The sequence below is a fragment of the Halictus rubicundus genome, chromosome 5 (genome assembly GCF_050948215.1).
Source record: "Halictus rubicundus isolate RS-2024b chromosome 5, iyHalRubi1_principal, whole genome shotgun sequence".
Lineage (NCBI taxonomy): Eukaryota > Metazoa > Arthropoda > Insecta > Hymenoptera > Halictidae > Halictus > Halictus rubicundus.
Window position 1 is genome coordinate 7,407,533 of NC_135153.1, and position 25,319 is coordinate 7,432,851.

Here is a 25,319-nt window from a genome sequence, read left to right on the forward strand (position 1 = left end):
AATTGCCACAGCAGGAGATGCTTTATTCGTTTTTTAATTTTCTCATGTTACCTGGCTTGAGTGACAAGTACCACCATAAGGCATTTACAAAATAAATGTGTGACTTTTCCACTTGTTAGCAAAGAATAAACATAATTATGTTTGTTAGGTGCTGTTGTAGAGATAGCAGAAATGATTTCGAAATTTGAAATTCAAATCCTGGGAACGTCTACATATTTATTTCAATTTGAATGTCTAATGGAGCAAACTTTGTATTAAATATTAATGGATTGACACCGCACTACTCTTGACAGACAATGTTTGCTAACATGTATGCTAGAGGACACTACCGGCAAGATGGTATTTCGATTTGCGGTCAGATGACACTTGGAATGTAAATATAAACATAATTAATTGATAAACGTCGTTGTAGCACTGTCAGGGTAAGTCCGGAATGTCTAATTGTAATTTCAATGCATTCACATTGTTATTCATCTTCGAACTGAAATATCAACGATATCGAGTCACAATAACATAACCTATAAAACAAAGATTCAATTGTCAATCGAGTAACATCTGATAATTCTAACAATAAATGTTGACTGAGTAAATGATGTGTCTTTTTTCGATGACCATTCGAATCTACAGATCATACTACCATTTGTAAATAAACTGAACAAATCGTATTGTTTGTTTACATGATTTGTCAATGATTACAAACAAACGGTCATACAATGATTTTTATAAAATCCTATATAACTGAGTCAAATGAACAAATTACATTCTGTAAATGTTATAATAAGAGCTTAGAATGTTTCCACAATGTCTTTATACATTTATGAAATTCCAATTGGCAGAGGAATTTAATTATCAAGTACATGCATACTTCCTCTCGGAAAACTATTTATATTCGCTCAAGGAGAATCATTTGTTGTTGCACAGATGCCATTAATTGGTGTGTTGCTGGTAGGTATACACCAAGTAGGTCATGACCATCTAAAAATAGTTTTCCAGTGCTTGCTCATTACAGAGTACTGGAATGTTTGTTACAGGATACAACCTTCTCTATGATCCGAGCGTCTAGGTATGTCAGGAAAAAGAAAAAAAGTAACCTTAACCATACAAAAGAAGCTGGAAGCCTTATTTAGAATTGACAATGGCGAATCGCTGAAAAGAGTAGCCATCGACCTGGGGGTAGGGACCTCTACCGTATCGGACTGGAAAAAGAACAGAAAGGAAATAGAAGACTTTTGCGCTAAAATGGTGTCCAGGGACGGCTTGGACAATAGAGGGACAATAAAGAAGGCAAAAAATGCAACATTAGATAATGCTCTGTACATTTGGTATGTTCAAGAACGTGAGAACGGTGTTGCCATCTCAGGACCAATGCTGAGAAAGAAGGCTCTCAGCCTTAACGAAAAGCTGGGTGGAGATCCCACCTTCACCGCAAGCGTGGGATGGTTGGGAAGATGGAAAGGCCGCCATGGAATAAAATTGAACCTCTCTAGCGAATGCTTTTTGAGCAATTCCACTTCTAGTGAGAAAACAAACTGCCGTCCATTGTTGGAGGATGACTATGAACCAGAGAGGATGGTCATATGCTCAGTAACAGAGGATGAAGAGGACACTCAAAGTTCCCTGCGCAGTAGATGTGAAGATTTGAAGAACTTGGACCATGCAGAGGCAGTGGTAATGCTTGAGAAGTTGATTACATATTTTGATCGACAAGGTGATACATTGGAGGCTGAATTAATTACACTGCGACGTTTATTTGATCGTGCATCAAAGAAGTGTTAATTGACTATAGAACAGGGCTTGAAGCAGTTCCAAAAATAACAGTTATTCACGGTGTACAGTTGTAAATTCTGCATATACACGATATTTTTCTACACTTCTACATTTTATTGAATCGTTGTGGCAAAACGTGTAGGATTTAATGAAGAAGGGGCTGCAGCGATTATCCTACTTTTCGCGCTATTAATCCGATGGCTCGAATCTAAAGGAAATACCATGTAAGTACCTGGCATCCTACCTGAAGTCCTCGTTTTAATCTGTTTTATGTAACCGAGCTATTTACGACGAGCCGATGATTCTTGTTTGATGATCGTCATCCAATTACAGCGCTGATAGCAGTTTAATTTAATAGAATACCAAGGTGAACATTCTCTACGAGATGCTAACCCGGGGATCCCCGGGCCTCTTGGGAATCGCGGCAATTCCAATTTCCGCTCCGTCGCTCCGATTCGCTCGACGGACCCTAAAAAGCCTTCAACTCCTAACGGGCCATTGATTTTCAACAAAATTATGCGCGCTCAGCAACGAGGGAAGACCGTCATCGATGGCAACCACCGTTAGGATCTTCCAGACGCAAGAATCCTTCGAGTTTTCCAACCGTGAAGCTATTGCATCGTTTCGATACGATTTGGTGAGTTTTCCGGGCCGCGTTCCATCAACGTTTCACGATTCTTCTCAATGAAAAAATACTTCTCAACTCTTGCCACCATGGAGCAGATTTATCTCGTCCATTACAGCGAAGGGATTGATCAAATTAGCCGGTCTGTTCGCAGAATTTCACGCCAAGTTCATGCGAACGCTACAGAACGCAATGAACTTGGCCCCTGGTGGCTTTCGAAACGAGTTAGGGGCACGATGGTTGCGCAAACAGAAGCGGCGTTCACGCGAGGCGAAATCGCCGGAAAGTGAAATGAAACTTGTGTGTGTACACGATTTTTCTATTTGCCTCGGTACACGATGGATGCATATCGATAACGAGCCGGCGTGCCTCTCGTTACGAGGTGAAACTCGTTGCCAGACCGTGTAAAGTTCGCGATGGTTCAATCGCCGAGAACAAAGTTGAAGATAGATCTAGCCAATAATAGCGTTTCCAAGTATCTCGCCCGAACCGAATGCATTTCCAGCATATTTTCATGTTACGGTATCTGTGGGAGGGGGCCTCGAGTAATAACTTCACGCTGACAACTCTGAAAAGCCGCGATAGGAGTGCTATGCCGAGCCAATTGAAAACTATTCGCTCCTCTATCTAATCGCCATTCCTGCATTAATTACACACGGAATCTTGGCCGATAGAGCCGGCCATTCATTTGTCCAATCTCCGCTTTCGATTCTCTTTTTATCTCGTCGGCCCGCCGACTTTTATTCCATTTCTTTGTTAACGCTTTGAATGCCCAACTAGGAGCCTCAACAATTCTAGAAAATCAAAGTATTTCATTTAGCGAAGTAAAAAATGGAGAAATTGAGGTGTATGCTGTTGAAAGTGGTATTTCGACCTTCTTGTATTTTGTTCACGACTAATTTTTTTACTGTTCTAGGTTTTAAACAAATCTATACAAATTCTGGAATACGTATTGAAGTCTCTATTCGAATATATAATCATTGGAACACCAAATGTTTAAAGCATTAATGGGAAAAAATGAATCTTGGAAAGAAAGAAATTCAAGAGCGAAATTTCGCACTGGACATAAACAACCCAGGTTGCCCGCAGAGGTTTAACACTAATATTAAGACAAACATTTCCATCTCCCATTTCTGGAAGGAAATGTTGAAGAAGTTCTAAATTGTTGTAGATGTAAAGAAAATCCTAGTGCCAGGGGGTTGATTAAATCACGGAAACGTAACATTGGTTCGAGGGTTGGAGCGGTGAAAAGTTGACCCCCAACGAAGATGTCGAATTTTCAACGGCGTTAATGCATTCGGCAATGATCCCCGGTGACGTCAGAGGCGTGTAGAAAGTTGACAAGAAAAATCTACATTCCTGCATGCGTTCCGGCAGTTTTACATTCACCGTCGCCCCGTCGCCGCTGCCGGCCCGACGCGGCGCGGCGTCTAGGTAGGTACTAGAAGAGTCTGGCCGCGTGTATGCGCCAGATACGAAGACCGCTCGTTCTTCCTTCATATCGTATTCTGTCGACGCGTACCCAAGAGGGGTCACGTACCGGGGACATGCAACTAATTACGGCGATCAGATGTCGTTAGGGATCTACGACGAAAATCAGCCCCATAACTCGTGCCCCTTTCACCTATACCTCTTCTCGCCCCCTCCGGAACCTTTCCCTTTCGGCCCACCGTGTTCTCTATCGCGTTAAAATGTACAGGGTGGTCCAAAGAAATTGTTATACTCAAGGTCGCGCCAAGGTTCTCCGAGAATTCTTTGCTTTGTGCAGACGTAGAAATCGGAAACAATATTATTAGGTCATCCCGTAAGTAGCGTCTAGAGTGCGGATTTTATGGGTTTATAACAGCAATGAGTAAGTCGGATGAAAAGTAGCGAACGCATATAAAGAATTTAGTATTGTTACTTTTGGCGTGAGCCAATATTTTGTAACGTTACAGCGATGGTTTGTTTACTGTTCGATGCGGACGAGTCTGATAACTTTGAAACCTTTTTGGAACAGGTTCACCCTGTAATGGCGGCACGAATCCCGACGGAACGAGAGCACGCGTACAGATTTTGCCCGATACGCATAAATCGACGATTGATGGAACGCGGGAGTACGCGCCAAGCCTTGAAGTCTGTAACCGGAGTCGTTGGTTCGCTCGTCTTGAGTTCCAGGACTCGCCAAGGATCTTTCTCTCTCTCTCTCTCTCTCTCTCTCTCTCTCTCTCTCTCTCTCCCTCTCGCTTCTGCTCGTTCCTCGGACTCTCCACGTAGCGACGACGACGGCGAAAGGAGGAGGGGATGCCCGGAGAGCGGTCCAGCAACTCCCCAGAAAACGTGATCGCGCTCGCGCGCGCACGCATCAGAAACGTACTTACGTTTCGCCAGCTAGTACTCCAACTAACGTTTCCTAGCGATGGAACCAATGCGCTACTACTGCTCTAATCCCGAAGAATCTTATGAAAACAAGAAGAAGGCCACAGAAACAGAGGCATTAAACTTTTTTAAACGGACGATAATCCTGCTGTAAACTATCCTTATCAAAGCGATAAACGATCCGTGGATTGTTCGTGCTCTTTGCACTTGATAACGATTCAGAAAATGTGCTCTTCGGGTATTCCAAGAGTTGTACGTTGAAGATTCGGGACTGACGTAATTTCCTAGAATATGATGCATACGTTGCGAAGTTGTCGACAGCGGAACGAACTTGGAAATTGTTTTAAATCATCATGGGTCAAGAAAACAAAAGAACAATCCACCGTCTACCGAGTTCACTTTCAACGTGTTATCAAGGCCACGTCCGTAGGAGGTTCTATCATCTAGCAGTAGTATCTCCTAGATAGCGAATCAAATAATCCTTGTAAATCCCGAGACCAATGATTGCCTTCGACTTTTATAGACCCGGCAAGTCGGAGCCCTACTTGCGAGGATGCCATCGCTATCTAGGAGTTAAGTCCGCCCTGTCGATCTCGGTAGAGAATCGTAGCAGGTTGATAACGCGTGGTGCAACAAAAGAGTGGATATCCGATGCGATTTGTTCTATTGTAAAATGGAGCGCAGCGAGAAGCAGGCCGGGTCCTCGCAGGGTCTTTTCACTTTCTTTCATTGATCGAGGCGACCGGGAAGATCGTTCTCTGTTGGATCGAGTCCATCGCTAGCCGTGGCTTCACACACGCGCTACTTTCGCCCGTCGGACGGTTCGAAATGCTTTGGTAGTGGTGCAGCGACGCCAGGGGGGAGGGTTGATTGGTAGGGGCAAGAAAATACGAAGCGAGAAAGGGAGAAAACGGAGAGAAAGAGGCAGAGAGAGGGAGAGAGAGCGAGAAAGAGGGGAAAAAACGACGTCCATTGAGAATTACGGTATTCGTCGAGTAGAGGAACGGGCCAGCCAGGTCTGGAGGGGCTCATTAGAAACTTGAGGCAACGGCGCGCTCGCGCGAGCACGCGAGTAATATTATTTCCTCGTGGAACGCAGAGGCTAAGGCCGATCAAATGCCGGGTACCGTTCAGCGAAGGATCGAAGTCCGCTCCAATTTCATGTGCAACCAACGCTCTCGACCCGTTATAATCGCCATCCGATGGGAAACTAGTTCTGATAGGCGGAAGGAAAATGGAAAACTTCCCCTCCGACGCCGGCAATCCAGATGTTGCAAGTCTTCACCCCTCCGAGACAGATGTGGACCTCGCAACGCGACAAGATCATTCCAATTCGAATTATTTGTTCGGGAATTCCTCTTTTTATAAGAAGTTGCAGCCCCTGGAAGGCGGGGAAAGTTTATTGCTCGAACATTTGCAAAGGTTAAATAAATCAGAAAGTTTCACCCTCCTTCTTTGGTTTAAATGTCCTGATATTCTCGGTTGTCGATTAAATACTAACCACATCAATAGCGACTATACTTGAACAGTCCGCCAAGGGCAGCGAGTCCGTCAGTTGGAAGTTTTGAGACTGTCGTTCGCGTTTTTTTTTCTGCACAACTTTCCAGGTACCGAAGGGCGACCCTTCGTTTCTTTTTCGCTGCCGTCCCTATACTTTCCTAACTCGGTCGAGCAGTCCCCCCGGGTTTTAACCAGTTAGCTGTTGCGAACTCTTTGAACAATGTGTACCTAGATTGCGTCGCAGAAATTAACCCGTTAGCTGTTTCCAACGAGTATGCTCGTCATAACAGAAAATATTGCCATTTCTTTATGACGAGTGTAACTCGCCAAAAACAGTTAACTGGTTAAAACCGTTTCGCGAAAGCACCGTTCGCTTGCTGTACACTTGTTTCGCTTTTTGTAAACAAGGAAATCTCGTTTTCAACGAAAAAAGAAAAAAGTTAGAATTATTCTGTATTGTCGAAAATATGGTAACCCTATCGCAGACAATATAATATTATTTTCGGGATTTCAACAAGGTGGACAAAAGGAATGCGGAGAAAAAAGAATGACCAGCGGAATCAAAACATGCGCGCAAAGGCGTCCACGCGTGTTTCTGGGGGGGCCCGAATTTGAATGGACGCGACACACTTATCCCCTAATCTCGCGGAGATCAGCCTTTCTCGTCGGAACAGGCAATTTTGCGAGGAATTCCTCGGTCGTGACGGAACACGGAGCCACGAAAGAGGATCCGGTGTGTACGAGAATCATACATTTTTTTCCTGGCATCGACGGATCACTGAATCTCGCGTACGAAATGTCCCACGTGACCCGTCGACCTTTGCGCGCGTAAACTTTCTGTTTGCCGATCGAACGTGCCGAGGACGATAAACAAACTCGGCTTCTGCGACGATCGCGGCCGTCCACGCGACGTCGGTTCTACCATTGAGAAAGAGCAGACCGTACGAAATTCCATCGGATTTCGTTCCCATCGAGCGAACGCGAACGCGAAAACGAAGGGCAGCCGATCGAAAGCAGCAACAGGCTGACCCCCAATCGATTCGCGGAATCGTTGACACAAAAATGTACGGTACGTACCTTTTCGGTGTGTGTACGAAGCTTATCCAAAAAGCGGGGCCAGCCACTTCGCCTCGATATCTACACTGTGTCAAACACTGTCGAACCACACCGAACCCACTGAAAGTACACACTCTCGGCTCTCCCTTGTTCGGATATCTATTCGGCTTGTTACGAACTTGATAAACACACGCGCACACGGACGATCGAACGGTGAAAACGCACGCGTTCCAACTTGATCGGAGCGGTAGCGTGTCGCGCGAACCCCACCGAGATCTGCGCCAATGCGTTTGCGGCTTCGAACTCCGACTCGGAGCAGTTCTTCGTCTCGATCCCCCCTGCCCGACAATATAGGGATTCCTTCGCATTCTACCCCCTCCCTTTACTACAAACGAGCTAACAGGCCCAATCGAAATCACCTTGAAACATCGGACGGCATCTATGAGAATACACGGGAACTTGTCCGAACTTCTTCGTGGCGTCATCTAACATCAATGCTTGAAAACACGAAAACAGAAATATTTTTCTTTAGATAAAGCTTTAGGCCTAATTTGGCCCATAAGCTGTAAACAGAGATATTTCTCTCGAGAAAATCATATATATGGAAAATTGTCTGCGGCTTCGTAGATTCGCGATAAGGTAGAGTGACCACGTTACCGACAAAAATAGACGAAAAATGGTTTTACGAGCCTCGACTTTTCGTCCCTGTATGAGAATATTTTTCGCTGGGAAAGGGCTGGTTCATTTCGTGCGACACGAAACAGCATAAAATCTCGTCCGTGATATTAGAGTTCCACAATATTAGTTCCGACCGGTACGGTAGGATGTGACACAAAAATGGTAAGGGGTCTCTAGAGCCCCGCGAACGTCAGACAAAAAAATACATTTGGTGATTGGTCTACTCCTGTACCTCGTCTGTTCTGTCGGATCAAGACCAAGATGGATCTGTGTCTGAAGGCTGTGAATGGAAATTATACAGCAGTTACCGACCTGCTGACTCTGAAAAAGTCACGTGACTATCCCGGGCCCCTAAGGCCCAGAAAAATATTCTGAGAGTACAGGAGTATTCAGGGGAATTTTCTGCATCTATAGCAGAATAGAAAATATTGATTATTTATTATCGACGCAAATGATTTATGTCGAGTTGTCCTTGCAAATAGCGACAGGAATCATCTGGTTGGAAAATCTGAAAATAGCGCCATCACACGTAGCGGTAGACGAAAGTTACCGACAGATAAGACCACCCGGCACTACATCTAGTGGCGATGTTTTTACATTTTACGGAACAGATGATCCGTGCCGCTTTTTACACGGTTCCTTACACGAAACTCGGTAAGAATCCTTTGATTTCTTATTTTTCAGTAATAAATGAACTTTATTCGAACAGCAATGACGCAGAAAAGTCTCCTGAGCATTCCTATACCTTCAAAATATTTGTTCAACCCTTAATTTTCCAATTTTTATCACAGTTACAGATGTCTAGCTCACACAAACGAATGTTCCTCGATAATTATGCACACACACCCAAAAGTGCATTTCATGAAGCATACCCGCGATTTACATCCTCAATGCAATCATTAAAATATTAATTGACCAATTAAGAACCCGACGAAAGATGAACTCACAGGTCAGCTTAGTTGAATGATCGCTTTCTCGTTTCTATGTTCTAAATGAGCAGGTGCAACGAGTGCGTGCAACCCGAAGTTTATGGTGAATTACCATGGAAACCCATAGAGCACGGAGTCACGGAATATATCAGCTTCGTGATCGATTCGCGTACGTACAATTAATAGAGGCTCGTGATTAAATCGTTGGCACCCATGAGCGACAGTATCGTTCGCAAATCTGCAGAAAGGAATGGCTCGACGAGGAGGAGAATGCCCTCCGCGGAAAGGGAGCTGTACCTGAAGCCGTTGCTGAAGCTCAAGCAGCAGGAGGACGTGATCGAAAGGGGACTGGTCACCGCGATCGAGAACATGAAGATAGAACCAGCTTTGCTGCAGGATATTGTCCACACCCACAGGAACTTGTCTATGAAAAGGTACTTCCATTAATTCACTCACTGAACAATGGCAGTTCGACTCGCGTTTTTCAGGGAGGACTTCGTAAGAGGATTGTACAGACGCATGGAGGAGATCGCCAGCGATTTGGAGTTCGCCAGGAACGTTACGAAGAACCCGAAAGAGATCAAGAAGCTGGGTAATCACTATTATACCTCCGATTTTCCCATACTCATCACCGAAGAATATAAAACGATGATTTTGTTATGTTTAGACGTAAACACGTACCGACTGAAACTGTTCAAACTTTCGCAAAAGATCCAGGATTTGACGGGATCCTGCTCGGTTCGCGAGACGTTGGCACAGGAGCAAGCTGCGCTCGATAACGAGCTGCGGGAATTCGCACCCCAGCTGCAGAAATGCGAAAAGCTACGGGGGAACGCGTTGTCGTCGTCTCAGGATCGAATAGAGATCACAGCGGAGAAATCGGATCACAGAGATGTTCAGGATTTCCACGTGTTGGTGGCAAAAACAGGTGACCGGGTCGTTCGAACGTCGAAGATGGCTCCACTAAATGTATTTTTTATTTTGCGACAGGGCACACGGAGAATTGGAGTATGGAGGATCATCTGTATTTTCTGAAGACGCGGCAGAAATGCGAGAACGTGCCCGCGTTGGTCGCTGCCATTCAGAAGAAGTGCCCGGACCTGTCCACGGAGACCATAGTAAATCACGAGGCGTGGTACAAGCTGTACCAAACGCTGCGCGAAAAGCAGAAAATGGCGGTGGAGGAATGGCGGAGGAAAAGAGAGCTGGAGAAGACGAGATCCATGGAAGAAACGGATCGAATCGTCGAGGATCGTCTCGTGGAGGACGACGATCCGAAAGAGGATGACAAAAACGATAAAACGACAATGCAAAAGACTACGCAGCCGGCGAAGAGGGTGGCGACGAGGTCGAGCAGCAGCGCGGAGTCGAACAACAGCGAGAAGAAAGAGTTGATTCGGAAATGGCGGACGGAGAAGGAGAACAAGAGCAGGATGGACGATGAACAATTGAGACTCAGGGTGAAATTGAAGCGGGAGATGGAGGAGAACGAGAGGAGACGAAAGAAGGAGAGAATCCGAGGAGCCCTGGAGGAGTACAGGAAGAAGAAGGCTCTGGAAAGCGCGTCCAGAGAGTCGGGCGCGAGCTCCAAGGAAAAATTCGACTCTGCGTTGATCAAAGCGTTCAGGTAACTTCTGTTTCTTGCGATTTGGTCAATTTTTATTTTGCATAAAGATCCGCAGTCTACTAATTAACATCGACCATTGCAGAGAACAAGACAAAGAGTACGCGAAGAGGAGGAAAGACCGGATACTGCGCAATCAGAGGTTGAACAAGATGGAACTGCCGACGACGAGGATGTCGGACTTTCTGAAATCGAGAGACTTCTCCACGCTGCTGGACAGCACGGTCGTCTGGCGGGAAAAGTGCAAAAGCTCGGAGAGACGTCCCAACGAGCCGCAATTCATCAAAGACGTTCCAAGAATGTGGGTAACCGGAGCGTCGCTTTATTAAATCGCTTTTATAAATCGTCATTTTAAAGATTTACACGCGAACCGTGTTACAGGTGCGTTCGATGGCGGAACGAGGAGTCTGCCGATCTAAGGAACTGAGAATCCGATGTAGAATTGTGTGCAATAAGACTGGACTTAGAAGCCTGGGGATCTATCCGTCGCGTCTCTGCCAAAGAAACACGTGGATCGCGTTTTACAGGCTGAAGAACAGTGAAACTTACCAGTATTTTTTTTTCTTCTCGAAAGCAGTTGTACTTGCTCCGGGATCTGAATCGAGAGAACCGATCAACGGTGTCGTGGGTGGAGAGCAGGAATAAACGAAACCGATTGATACATACTTAATTGTTTATTTCTTTTTTTTCTTTACGAACGTACCGGTTTCTTCAGACGATGTACATAATAAGTTATTGAGTAAACGAGGCTTGGCCTGGTCCAGGCCCGGGCTCCCGAAATGGACCTCGATATTCGATTCCCCGACTCCCATCTAAGCGGTAGAACAAAAAGAAAGAAGGAACAAAGCCCCTTATAAGTATATAAAGATGATCGTTTATTGTGACCCGTCCGGCGTCGTGGACGACGCCAAGCCTCAGGATCCATTTACTCAAATATATAATATACTTTCTATGAACCTTCTGCTCGTTAATTCGATATCCTTCTCGCTCTCTCTCTCTCTCTCACACTCCCTCTCTGTCTCTCCGCCGACACTGTCACTCTCTCCCATTCTCTCGCGTTCGCGCTCTTGTTAGATTACCAAATACAAAAAACATAGGTGATACAATTATATTTATATTTATATATGTATAATGTTATAATACAAATGTGCCTCCGTACTGTGCTGAGTACGATGTGACGTATTCTTCTCCTCGTCTCACACACACGCACTCACTCTCTCTCTCTCTCTCTCTCTCTCTCTCTCTCGCTCCCGACATTTTTTTCCATTTATTTGTTTATTCGCTTATTTCTCGTAGTAATTTTTACGGTTTACAATCACTCGATTCGAAACGCGGACTTCACAAGATATCGATTATCGCTCCTCCTCCGTTCCACGCTATGTATACATACATATATACCGGCCTATATATGTATATATGCACATAGAAATATATAACTGTTTAGAATTTATAATGTATACGTTCTAGAAGTTTATTACAACGAACAATAAAGTGTTTAATGAAAAACGCTCCAACTTGTCCCATACGTTCGCACGCACTCGACCTCGTCGACTTCTCGTCTTGATCCATCTCCAATACCGATCATCGCACCCTCTCCCTTCGTTCAACCTCGCCCCAACCTTTTTCGGCTATCAGACACACACACGCGCGCTCTCCACACTCGATGCAACGAAACAACGACACAACCTCCTCGCAGCCCAGGAATTTATACATACAATAATAAATATGTACACACACGAACATTTTGTACAGCCAAAGATCCGTCCCTCCCCCTAGACTCTTCAACCCTCCTGCGTTTGTCGTCAAGCCCCGAAACGGTGTCGCACTCTCGACTGATCCGATCCGAAGCGCAACAAGTGACAATAAAACAGAAACTCTGCTAATACGCTTTGGTTCAATCGATCAAAATATCAATAGTGTGCGGGTATTCACAAACACGAAACAGGAAACAAGTAAATATTTCATTCTTTCTTCAATGGCGTCATTAGGCCAAATAATTCATCGATTTTCTCAAATTGTTTTAACCCCTTGTACTACATAATATCTTCGAACTCCTTTGGATCGAATTAAAGTTCCATTGTCTCGTAATCAATGCGTGGGTATACAATAAATATAAACTTTATTTTTCCCTAGTCGATTATAAACGTCGAAGAAGTTCCAATCATTGTAATCGCAAAATAAATCGTTAGTGCAAGGGGTTGGTCTCGCTGTTTTTTTAAAATTGCATCCAATCAAACCCGCGATCTAATAATAAACTTCTCGTTCTCTCCGAGAATTTGACGCGAACTGAATGTAAGAGATTGCCGGCGCGTCAAGAGCGAAACTTCGGGAAATAAACTTTGCAATTTTCTTTGATTTCTGGGCGCGACGCAGCCAGCGTTAAGTACCATCAACGGAAAGGAATCGAGCCGCGAAAGGGGTCCGGCGAGCTCGCAACGAACGCACTCGACCTCGGGGTCCGCTCTTCGGGGGCGGAAACCACGCGACCCTCGACCTCTCTCGCTCGAGTTTGCAGACTCGAACGGCTGCTCCGCGGAAAATGGTTTCTCTCTAACTTCTAACATTGCACATTCTGGGGACGGTAGAGATTCGAGATCCTAGATCGCGAGGCATTTCCATCGCAGAAAGAAAACGAATCCTCGAAGCGTTCCGAGCGAAAGGGGACGCGCGCGTTGCCGGAGACTTCGAAAACGGGAAACGCCTGGGAGAATCGTTGGAACGATTCAACATTGGAGTTGTCGCCCAAGACAATCCTGGGAACGAATACTTAGAATTACAGTCGATCCTCGACACAATTGACTGTGCACTTCTCGCGTCTCTAGTCTGTACCGAAAAAACGAAAAGCTACGAAGTTCGGAACCATCTGGACAGAGAATATAAATAACTTTCTCAGTAGATTGATCTTCGAAGGACAACAGTCCACAGTGCTTGAGTACTAAAGAAGCATGCTCGTTCGATCCGTCAAAGAGATCCAAGGAAACGATTCAGTCGGTAATAAAAAGAGCGGACGGTCCGGTCAACGGATCGAACGGTCTCCGGACGTTTCCCATCGAGCAGTTTCGACTCTTAATAGCTAATCGAATGAATCCGTCGACTTGTTTTGCTGCCAGATTTATTGAAGTGATATAGATGAATGTACATCTGGGCCCGAATAGAGTGCTACTTTTAAATGGTAAAACGAAAGAAGCGAATCGCCTAGACCTCGCTCGCCTGCGTTCGTTAACAAACCGCGCGGACCGACCCCCCTCACCTCCCGGACCCATCGGACGCTTATCTTCGATCCGGTGGTCTTTCGCGACGCCGATACCGCTGAGAAACGATAGATCCCGTCGACCACCGTCTCACGGAGCTCGAAATCAGCGTCCGATTGGATCGCGCGGCAGTCCGGAAGTCTTGTTTCCTCCTCGCGAAGGTCGACCGTGAGTTCTCGCGACTGGTATAGGAATTCGTTCGAATTCTGGTTCGGAACGTGTTCCGCGAGTTGGCCCGCGCGTCGCAGCCCGGGATTCCAGCCCTGTTCGCGTTCGAGTTGCTTTTGTTAATTGTCAACGGTAGCCGGTGGGGCTCTATAAACGTATAAAAAAGACGATTCATCGCGATGGAAAGAGCGATCGGCGTGTATCGAGCGATCGGTCGATCCACGAGCACGATACCAGTGTTTCAAAGCCGGTACCGGGTTCTGAACGAACTGTATCCTTGGATGCGCGTGCGAGGCTCGCGTCGTCGAGGAGGAAACAGAAAAATTGACAGACAACCGCGCGACTCGATTACTTTACTTCCTATCCCACCTTGTCCTTTTCTTTTCTTTTATAGTTTGTTCTACCTCCGACGCTCTTTTTTCGTTCACTGTTGCTCCTTCGTTTCGCAGGTCGGCCTGTTTCACGCATACATTCCTTCTCCGCACACGCGCGTGCTCTCTCTCTCTCTCTCTCTCTCTCTCTCTCTCTCTCTCTCTCTCACTGCCTCTCTTTCCACCCCCCCCCTCCTTTTGTTTCCCGGTCGAGAGTAAATTACTACAATTATTTTACTCCTAAGCTTGTATAAAAACGATACTTTTTTGTTTGTTACTTTTCCTTTTCATCCTTCGATACACCAAAGACGAGTGCATAAAGCAAACTATATTGGGACAACATGAATTCTGAATAAATACTTAATATTACAACAAAATCTTAAGTATTCTTCGTTTAAATGTCACCGCTATATAGTTTGTAAGAAAATAAGATACTTTACTTGAAATTTGTATGTACAGATATTACAAACAACATTTTATTTTTCTCTTTCGTTCTCGCTCTCTCTCTCTCTCTCTCACTCGCTCTCCCTGTCTTTCGCATTCTCTCTCTCCCTCACTCTCGTAATGCATAGGCAATGTGTTCCTTTAACTACACACGTTCTATTATACACGCCGTGGAGCAAGTTTAACGGATCCGCCAGGTTTCTTTTTTTTTTTTCTCGTCGTGTCCCAAGTTTCGCTTTCCTCTCTCCTCTCGAACGGAAACAGAAAATTTTGCTATTAGTCGCTCGTTTGTTCAAAGTCGGCAGCCGGCTCCCCTGTTCCCGGAATTCTCGTCGGTGAAATTTGGTTTCCCCCCTCTTCGTAAAAAAGAAACAATTAAATACCTAATCGTGATCAAATGTTATTGTTATTATTCGATAGTATTTACACCGCGGTGTACCTTTGCAATTTGGTTCGGACTTGTTGCAGAATAAACCCGCTCTACGCTGCCCCGATCCGAGAAACGAGAACGAAGTGTAAGAAGCGGAACAAGGAAGCGACTGCGCCATGTTCCATCCCGCGAACGTATCTGAACGTGCACCCACCGTCTCTCCGTGTGTGTATGTGTGCGTGTAAGTGTGTGTTGTATGTATTCGTCCTAGCCAACAAGATTAATCCTAAAATCGTTATTTAAAATTCTGTGATTCTTTCTCCCTTGATTCAATCATACTTGTACGGAACGTTCGCGCTTGATCGCCAACCGGCGTGTTCGTCGTAAACGTTAAATACACGGGAAAGCTGAAAGAGACGAAACGGTACCACATTATCCTGTTTCATATTTCCCGCGTGCGCACCGTTCACGATAAAAACGGTGATTCGCGATCGGCGCGACCACCCCGTACTCCCTTTCTCTCTCACATTCTTTCTCGTTATAATTATTATACATCTCTCGCATGTCACGCACTCACGTCGAGCACCAGCGTTCTCTGTACACAGTTCACAGAGCACTCACGGCTCCGTCGGTAAAACAGTCCGCCGCCATGTTGCGAGCGTCCGGGCACTGGTGGTTGCGGGTGTTTCGGGAGATGGCGAGTAGGCAACCCGCGAGGCACGACGCGTAGAAACGTGTGCACGCACGCTGGCACACTCACACACACAGCGTATATATATGTACACAGGGGCGCGGACACCACCGCACTCACACCAGAAAGTCAGGGTCACTGTAGTCCTCGCCGCTGTCGCTGCTGTCGGAGATTCTTCTCCTCTTCTTCTTTTTATGCTTCTTGACCTTCTCCGTTTTGTGCGAGCGGTGCTTGCGGTGCTCCTTCGCCTCCGAGTGCGCATGTATCGTCAGCTTCGGTACGCGCGGTTGCATCTGCGGGGGCACGGGCGGTGGATGCATTGCCTGCATGGCTTGCATGGCCTGCATGGGCACTGGTACAGGTCCGGAACCGGCCACGGAGTTCACAGAGTTGTTCGCGTGCTCGATCGTCGAGTTCACGTTGCCCTGGTAGTTGCCCACCGCGTGTCCGTCCCTCAGTTTACCCTCCATCTCGGAGTGGTGCGTCATCTTGACGTTCTCCGCGTGATGCTTGCCGCTCGTATCTCCGTCGTTGGCCTCGTCCTCCTGCTCCTCCAGGTCGAACTTGAGCATCAACTGCTTGAAGTCCAGATACTCTTTGACCAACTTCTTCCTGCCCTCGGCGTCGAGCTCCTCGTTGTTGACGTCCTCTTTTAGTCTGTGTAGGGTGGCCTTTGGTTTGAACAACAGGTTGCTCTTTCGGTTCACGGCTTTCTCGTAGACCTTCGCGGCCTCCGTGGGCGAGTACTGGCCGATTTTCTGATCCGAGAAGCCGTACAGATCCTTCAAGTGCTGCCTCAGCGTCAGCAGTAGCAGAAACCCTTGACTCGCTGTGATGTACTCTCTTAGTAGAGTGGTGTCGCCGGGTAACCTCGCCAAGAGGACATCCTCATCTTCCTCGTCGTCCTCTTCGTCCTCCAACACCGACAACAGTTGATCCGGCCGAGGCTGGCCGTCAGGGCCCAACGGCGTTTGGAACTGCGTCTGTTGTAGCTGTAGCTGTAGCTGTTGTTGTTGCTGGATCTGTTGACCGCCTTCCTTGGGTAGTAACGCCTCCCTGAACGATTGCACCAGATTCGTGCCGGACATCGAGATGATGATGTCGATGTGATGGATGATGAACAGCGGCTCGTCCTGTACTTGATATGTAAAGTAAGCGAGATTGTCGGCCAAATACAGCATCTGTGATAGGCTCGTCTTTGCGGATTCGTCGAACTGTTTCAGGAAGGACAGCACGATCGCCCGCCTCTGCTGCTTCGTATTCCTCAGGATCGTGTAAAGAAAACCGTTCAACGCCCCCGGGAACTCACCCTCCTTCACCCGCATACCTCTCACCGTCATCTCGTTCTGCAGAATCTTCTGCAGCCGATAGCTCAGCCTGATACCGAGCTGCGACTTCATATGGATGAAGCCGGGATACTTCTTCTCGATGTCCTGCAGCTGTTTGTCCGCGCTGTGGCTCACCGCTTTCTCGCAGTCCGTGCTCATGCAGATGAGATACGGTACGATCTGGACCGGATGGACCAGGCCCTGCGCCAGAATCAACTGGATCACCTTAAGGGCAGCGTGCCGAACGCTCACGTTCGCGTGCAAAAAAGCTTCGAGGATCTCCTTGACGTATAACTGGATCACGGTGCTCGCCATACCCGAGGACACATCCCCCATCTCCTTCAAGTTCTCCTGCTTGGATCTCTTGGCCCACTCCATGTCCTGCTTGATCATCCTCTTGTCCTCCTCCTGCAGGTACACCTCGACATTGTTCAACACCTGGATCCTCATGTGAACCAGCGCGTTCTCGGACGTGAGCAGATGATGGTAGAGCTCCTTTAGCTCGGGCAACAGCATGAACTCGTAATGCCGTATGCAAAGGGAGCCGATCGCGGACAGCGTGAACTGTTTGATGTCGTCGTTGTCAAGGTTCACGAAGTAGTTGAGCGTCTCAAACACCTGGTCCTTGATGTTTTCCGCCAGGCCCTCGATCACCTCCGGGTCGGTGAAATTGAAGTGCCGTAGCAACAAGCCGACCGTGAACAACGCCCGCCTGACGAACGGCCTGTACTTGAGGAGCATCGGATTCGTCGGATCCTTCTCGTAGAACGATTTGTACTCGGTCAGATGTCCGTAATATTTCTTAAAGCAGTCCCGTATCAATTTAAAATTTCTCGTCACGTTGTTAACTATGGAACCTAAACAGGACAAGCAGCTGGCAACGACGGACCGGTCGTGTTGCAGGATCAGCTTGACGGAGTCCTCTTCCAGCTGGGCTAAAAAAGTCTCGCTGGGATGCTCCATCAGCGGCACGACCAGCTCCAACGTGTGCGCCACGCTGCTGATTATCTGATAGTCGCCCTGCGTCTGACACTTTAAACTTAAATAAGGCTGCAACGTGATCGCGTGGTTCACCAGCAACTGCGGCCGTATCTTCGCGAACAAGTAGAGAGTGGTCAGACAAGCGACCAGCCTCTGTGAGGAGCCCTTCTTCTCCGACTTCTCAGCCTCCTCCAGATTGGTCTCCTCCAATCGGAGAACGTTCTCGATCAGGCAATCAACAATCTGCTTGCACGCAGTCAACAACGCCTTCGGGGGCTCGGTTTGCATTTTTGTACTATCGTCTTTGTCCTCCTTCGGTTTGAACAAGCTTACCAGCAGCTGTTCGAACCACTCAAGGCCCATGTCTTTGCTAGCTGCCACGACATCCGTGATGTTCATCACCTTTCTCAACAACGACTCGGAGTCCAGGGTGGGACGCTCTCTGACCGGCGTGAACCACATGTTTTGAAACACCTCCATCACTAATTTCCTAATGCCTTCCTCGTCGTTCACCCGTCTAATCATCTTCACGCAGATCTCCGGTATCTTCGGGAAGTCCGGGCACTCCATGCAGATGTCCTTCAAGATCTTGATCACGCGTTTCCGGACGCTGACCCCGGTGTCTAGGATCCTCGCCGACAGCATGTCGTAATACTTATCTATTAATTCCGGCCTACTTAGTACAAATTTCCCTACCAAGTCGACGGCTGCCTCCCTCACGGACGTGGCGTGATCCAGGAACGAGTGCTTCACGCCCAGCTGCATGTCTCCTCTTGCCAAAACGCTCGGATCAGCCTCGACGATCATCGTCAGACACTTCATCGCCTTCGTCCGGATCGCTATCGACGACTCGGTCAGCACGTGCAGGATCTGCTTCAGGTATCTGTCAAAACTCTGCGAGAACGGCCTCTTCGAGGCGAGGTATTGCGATATCAGTTCCGCCGAGTTGTAGTCGATGTACGTCTGAAGGATGTCCGGTTTCGTGCCTGTGCTGTACGGTCTTATTCTACTTATAATGTACTTCTTCTTCTCCTCGATGATCCTGTATGCCTCCGAGTTCTTCTGCTCGTTATTGTCGTTCTCATCCGGGTCCGGCTCGTCCAGATCGGATTCGGAGTCCTGGTCGCTCGAGTGATGTTTGTTCTTTTTCTTGACCCTCTTCTTGTGCATCTTCTTGCTGGGGCTGTTCTTAACCTGGCCAACCTTCGACTTCTCCACCGCGCAGTCCCTGTACCACTGCGCCAGATAGAAGTGACGAGCGTAGCCCAATGCGGAGTCTTTTGTCCCGTTCACGGCTAAGTAGTCCAGCAATACCTTCTGTAAAAAAACAGTCCTCTCCTCGTCCTCGCTCAGCCCGTGGATTTCCTTATCCTTGACTTGGTCGTAATCAGAGTCCTTTTGCTGCTCTATCTTGATGTCCTTGATGATCTGATCGATGGTGGACAATTTACAGTGCGAGCTGACCGCATCCTTTCGCAGTCTGGCCGCGACGACGCCCAGGTAATCGATGGATGCCACTCGGAGCGACATGTCCGAGCTTTTGTTCGAGAAATGTCCTACAAGCAGGTTCCCGAGCAGACTAAGAAGTAGCTCGGCCGCCGGCCATTCTGGTTTGTTCACGGTAGCGAGCAGATCTTGCACGAAGTTCTCGAACAGCGGTCTGTAGTCGATCTCCTCACCTTTGCTGCCGCACTTGTTCAGGAACACGGTTAAAAAATTGCCCGCTATTCTGGTGGCCGTCTCGTACTTGTTGATGATCAACACGTCTGCGTCCACGAAGCTCGGCTTCTTCTCCTCCTTTTTCTCTTCCTCTTCCTGTGACTTCTTCTGCTGCGGGATCGCATTGTCGGATAGGACGACTACGCATTGGATCAGCTGCAGCACCAAAGCCGTCAACATCTGTATGTGATCCTCGGAGTTCAATCTGTACGTCCTCAGGCTCCGTTTGCTGCTTGGTAGCCGGGCTATCGATGCCAGTATATCGTCTAGCAACAATCTTCTGTGTTTCTCGTACTTCGTGAAGATGACAGTGACGAGCTTCAGCGCGCTCAGCTGAAGGTCGCTGACGGACTCAACGAAGAAGGGCGCAACGCCCAGTGTGGACGCGTGCAGTACACTGGTGTCCGTCAGCATCTGTATGTTTAGCAGCTCCGCGAGCAGACCGACCAGCTCGTGCATCTTGTTGTACACCTGGAGGATGCTCTTCTCGCGGACCTCTTTCATGTGACCTCTCTTCTTACGGCCGCTAGAATTATAATTGTCAGTCTTGTTTTTCGTGTCTATCTTATAAACAGGATCGAAAGAGGGATAGATGGTGTTCTGCAGTTGGAACTTCATGAACAGAACTATTCTGTCGATCACATCCTCCAGGTAGACCATCTTCGGCATGTTGTTCGACGTCATGATGTGTAACGCGATCAGAGACGCATCCACCGCACGCTGCACCCTCTCCATCGCCAGCTGCATCCACAGTCGACTCTCCTCGATGTCGTCGTCGGGATCAGCGAGCGGTGAGACCTTCGCACCATCGCGAATGTTCTTCTCAAGGATGTTCAACAGTCTGACTAACCTGTCCGCGGGGATCGATTCCATCGCTCCTAAGGCCTTCAGTTTAGCCGCCTCCGTGCACAGATCGTGCAGCTGGTACTTGGGGATCAACAGCTCCGGAGGCACGTCGCCGTCGTCCTCGAACTCCGCGTTGGTCGTCGCGTCCTCTGTATTCTCAAATATCGTTTCTATGGTCGTGTTGAAACGCTGATACGTGTTCGTCTCCATCAGCTCCTCCACGCTGAGCTTGGCCAACACCGGGACCAGCTTCTTCTCGATTTTTCGAATTTTTGGCTTCGGCGGCGACAGCTGATCCTTCTTCTCCTCCTCTTCCTCGTCGTCGTCGTCGTCCAGTACCCTCCTTCTCCTGCGCGTCTTTTCCTCGGTCTTCTTCCTCTCCGCTTTCTCCTTCTCCCGCTGCACCTGTCGTTCTTTCGCACGTGCCTTAAAGTACTTATTGTTCTTACCTATTTCCTCCTCACTCTCCGACTCGGACTTAACCTCCTCGCGATTCGAGATTCCCATTTTCGCAGCGCGACTCGGCGATTTCTCGGCGAACGCCGCTAAACTCTTCTGCATCAGAGCCTGGTCCGCCAGGGACAGTCTGTCTAGCATTACCACCGGTTCCTTCATTTTCTCCGGCAGGGGAGGACCGGGCATCTTCAGCCCCTTCTCTGAGTTGTTGTTCTGTTGATGCTGTATTATGGGTGCTGGATTACTGTTTATAGTGTTCACCATGTCTCCAGCTTCCATACTCGGGTAGGACGTGGTCTGTGTCGTCGACAGCAAATGCTGCGTCGCGTTGTCTATGCTTTGTTTCGCTTCTATGTTCTCAATCGGCAAGTCAATGTCAGGAAGACCTGTCACCGGGTCCAGTAGAAACTGCGGGTTCTCTTGCACCGTGTTCTCTATGTTCATCGGTTGATGCGTTCCGAGCGGATGATGCACTTGCTGGTTCATCATCGGATCGTACATATTCTGCTGCATGTTCATGGTTTGGTGTTGCTGGATAGGCATGTTGGCGCCCATCGAAGTCGCCATATGCATGTTGTGCTGGGGCGTCATACCAGCCATGTTATGGTGTTGGGGTGTAACGTTGCCGAGAGTCGTTAACGGTGTACCGGGGGAACTCATATGTGCTGGGGAGTACATGTTCGGCTGCGGTGTCATGTTAGGCAGGGGGTTGATGATGCCGGTTGGCGGAGGGAGCACCGTTCTGGCGGCAGCGGGATGAGCTGGACTACCTTGCGGCGTCTGTCTCGACCCTGAGGAACTCGAGTAGGAAGGGGAGAACCGTCCGTAATTCGCAGACGTTTGATTGCTGTGCATCATAGGCGTTCCTTGGGACCAGTTTCGCGGTGAATTGTACTGAGGACCCTTGAATACGTGCGGATTTATCTGTAGAATTGCCTTCAGCAATTCCGGAGTGTTCTGTTCGGTTTCCAATGGCTGCACCGTGTTCGCATAATTGTCTTTCAGCTCTATGTGATCCGAGGACGTTTGCGACAAGGACAGTATCAGCTGCGGGACCAAGTTCTCGTTGCGGACACTTAGCAGTATTTGTGCTTCCTCTGCTACTCTCGGATGAAACAGAAGGGACTTGTTCGTCAATGTTTGCGGCAGCGGTGTTGGAAGGGGCATTTCAGGCAACAAGTCGGTGAGACTCGCGATACCAGCGAGAGTTGTGATTGGCACACTCGGTATAACCCCGTTCATCTTGAATTTGATTTGTTCTGGCATTACAGCCTGGACAAAAAATATTATTAAAATTAGGTCCAGTGTCCTTACGTGTACTCTGAGGTTCATAGAATTATCGAACGTAACGAACACCGCACTGACATGTAGAAAAAATGTTTTTCATTCACAGTATATGATAAATATAAATCAACAGAACATATCTGAATGCACTGTTCTCACAAACGTTCAAAGAAATCATTGTTGAACTTTTTTGTTTTTCTTTTACACACGCATGTTCAAGACATTCTGATATAAGAATTGTTCCACCATCGAACAGAATTGTATCTAACGCTTGTCAAAGAACACTAGCACTAAGGCGTATACTGGGAACTTAACAAAGTCTCTTTTAAGTTCCCATGGTGCACCAGAATGTATCAACCAAATTTTGAAGAAGCTCGAGGATCCTCCAATAATCGATCCATTGTTAGTCCTAATTTTTTGTCCTGAAATACAAAATATTTTGTTAACACGACTACGTATAAAAAATGTAAAAAAAATATCAAACATCAATGAAATCCAATTATTTTTATAAAAATTCCATTTAAATTGATAAGTTAAATTTTTTATATAAATTTGCAATAATAAGTACTCACAATATAAAAGAATTTCATTAAATGCGACTTGAACTATTCGTGTTTTGTATTAAAATATTTCAGAATGGAGAAAACATGTTAACTTTTACACACAGGTTAGATTAATCTGATACAATATATTTTTTGAGTAAATTTTGAAAATACCAGTAAATAACGTTTAAAATATGTTTAAATTACGTAATCTCTCATTTATGGACCAAATTAAACGTTATTTAATTCGTAGCAATGCCAAATCAATCAGTACCTCAATATTGTATGGTCAAAACAGTGCAACAATTCTCATTATTATTACCAGACTTCGGATTTTATGCATTTATGATAAATACTAGTGGCTGCAATTTGAATATTTGGATATATTTAAAATATACTATTTGCGACTTACTAAAATTATTAAAAAAAAAAAGAATTTTTACATAATTCCTGTTTCTTACAGCACATGCAGAATTTTTTTGTAGCATAAAAATCCGCAATTTAATGATTACCATTATAAAACCACTTATAAAAATATCCACACAATGAACTTTTCGGTTGCCTTATCTCATGGAATTAGTGGTTTTGCTGTGCTTGCACAAAACCGATATCATTACCTTCACTTTTAAAATATCCACCATCCAACATCATATATATGATAACATGGCCTCAGGAGTGGATGGTACAGGCTGGCGAGCTCCCTTATAGATGGAATTCTGCTAATGAATAGAATCGCTGTGGTCAGTAATGAGAACAAAACTGGTTTCACACAGAAACAATGAAAAAGATGACACTTTCAATTAATTGGCTTACCCAGCTATATGGAACAATTATTTATTCTGCAGAATGGAGCAGCAAATGGTTGAACGAAAGCATCAATGTCGACACTCTTCACCAGAATAAACGGTCCCTCCGTGCCGAAACTGTCCACATAAAAAACCAGTTAAATTATATAATATCTCGTTTACATATATAAAAAGTCATATAGCAATAACTATGTCACAACAAACGTTGTACGGTCAAAACGGAGCAACGGTTCTCGATAATATTGCAATTAATATCCATGAATCCGTTAAAATTCACATTCACCGAGTCGACGTAACACTTTCTCTAAAAACATCTGTAAACACAGTATAGTCCATATAACCAATGAGGTGTACGCATTGTATGCACTGCCTTGGCAAAAACAAAAACAAACTATCCGCACGTTGAAACCGTGCCCCTTTCACAGCACAACTGTTTAGATCTGTGATTCACTTGGTCCAATGGAAAAGGCACGGCGGTGTCACTAAGTTTGCACAGAACTGATATTATTACCTTCACTGGTAGGATATCCACCATCCAACATCATATGTGCGATAACATGGCCTGGGGAGTGGATGCTACAGGCTGGAGAGCTCCCTTGTGAATGGGATTCCGCTAAATAATAGAATCGCCTTGGTCAGTGACGTGAACGGAAACAGTTTTACGGGATATCGACGGTAACAACGAGACTTCGTGTCGAAGTTTCGCGTTGGTTGGCTTACCCAGCTACGCGGAACGATTATTTATACTGCAGAATGCGAGCAGTGAATGGAATTTTGGCGGGAGGCGTATCGCAATCCGAGATCCCCGGGCGGCTCGGTGTGCGAAAACCGTCAATGTTCACACTGTTCGCCAAAACAAACGGTCCCTCCGTGGCGAAACAGTCCGCGAGAACTTCTTGTCGCGGAGATATTCGCTCAATTGTCATCCGTGGTTGTGGCCTATTTGGTTGGACACGTTCGGCCGTCGTGAACCAGTGAACAAGCTCCGCTTGCCGGCACTGCGCGATTATCACTCGCGTTTCTCGCGACACCGCGTAAACATCGCCATGTCAAAGGTGGTGCATCGCGGTGAAAACAGTATTTATAGTGCGAACACGAAGAAAACAGACACAAAGGCGTCCATTTTGCTCAGCAGCGAGTTAGCGGAAGTTGCGTAGTAGATACGGGCCAGATACAGGTATACCGGCGCTACGGCGTCGCGTTTCAAATTGTCGTGCGCTATTCGCATGAACGCGATGAAATTTAATCCCGGGTTTTGGTCTATTTTATTAAATAGATCAGACAAATTAACCTCTCTTACGATAATATTATAATAGACTGTTGCTATACATTCATTTTATTCGCATTATATATACTTTCTATTCTGATCGAACAAAATCTGACATTTAGGGAAAATATTTATGTGTTTTTTATTCGATGTAATTCTTCGTGGCAACTAACCGAATTAAATTACCTGTTTTTATTTGATAAAGAAGCGGTGTAAGTGGAACTGTTAAAATAATTTTCTCTTTCATGAAAACGCAGG

General features: G+C 46.6%; 2 protein-coding genes across 14 annotated transcripts; one reads left to right on the forward strand and one right to left on the reverse strand.

Moving 5' to 3' along the window:
* Positions 1-304: 304 nt before the first annotated feature.
* On the forward strand, positions 305-6,200 carry Cag (cag). Of its 9 annotated transcripts, none has more exons than XM_076787883.1 (5): positions 305-422; positions 1,032-1,991; positions 2,126-3,483; positions 3,564-3,826; positions 4,392-6,200. In XM_076787883.1, exon 2 carries the CDS (start codon positions 1,066-1,068, stop codon positions 1,774-1,776), a length of 711 nt encoding a protein of 236 aa, XP_076643998.1. In that variant the 5' UTR covers positions 305-422; positions 1,032-1,065; the 3' UTR covers positions 1,777-1,991; positions 2,126-3,483; positions 3,564-3,826; positions 4,392-6,200. The 9 variants fall into 9 exon arrangements, with proteins under 9 accessions (XP_076643998.1, XP_076644002.1, XP_076644000.1 ...); XM_076787887.1 differs by having other exon boundaries at positions 2,126-3,470; XM_076787885.1 differs by having other exon boundaries at positions 2,126-2,694; positions 3,309-3,826.
* Positions 6,201-15,869: 9,669 nt separating this feature from the next.
* Nipped-b (Nipped-B cohesin loading factor) lies at positions 15,870-24,952 on the reverse strand. 5 transcript variants are annotated; one of them, XM_076787900.1, is made up of 5 exons: positions 24,515-24,952; positions 24,306-24,407; positions 23,802-23,911; positions 23,606-23,704; positions 15,870-22,434 (listed from the first exon to the last, which is right to left on the reverse strand). In XM_076787900.1, the coding sequence occupies exons 4-5, from the start codon at positions 23,627-23,629 to the stop codon at positions 15,949-15,951; spliced, it is 6,510 nt and encodes a 2,169-aa protein (XP_076644015.1). In that variant the 5' UTR covers positions 23,630-23,704; positions 23,802-23,911; positions 24,306-24,407; positions 24,515-24,952; the 3' UTR covers positions 15,870-15,948. The 5 variants fall into 5 exon arrangements, with proteins under 5 accessions (XP_076644015.1, XP_076644010.1, XP_076644013.1 ...); XM_076787895.1 differs by having other exon boundaries at positions 15,870-22,868; XM_076787898.1 differs by having other exon boundaries at positions 23,606-23,707.
* Between the last annotated feature and the right edge of the window lie 367 nt (positions 24,953-25,319).

Bases quoted from the DNA above. Each gene is read 5' to 3' on its own strand.
- Cag (XM_076787882.1), top strand. From the start codon at position 1,066: ATGTCAGGAAAAAGAAAAAAAGTAACCTTAACCATACAAAAGAAGCTG.
- Nipped-b (XM_076787895.1), bottom strand. From the start codon at position 22,494: ATGAACCTCAGAGTACACGTAAGGACACTGGACCTAATTTTAATAATA.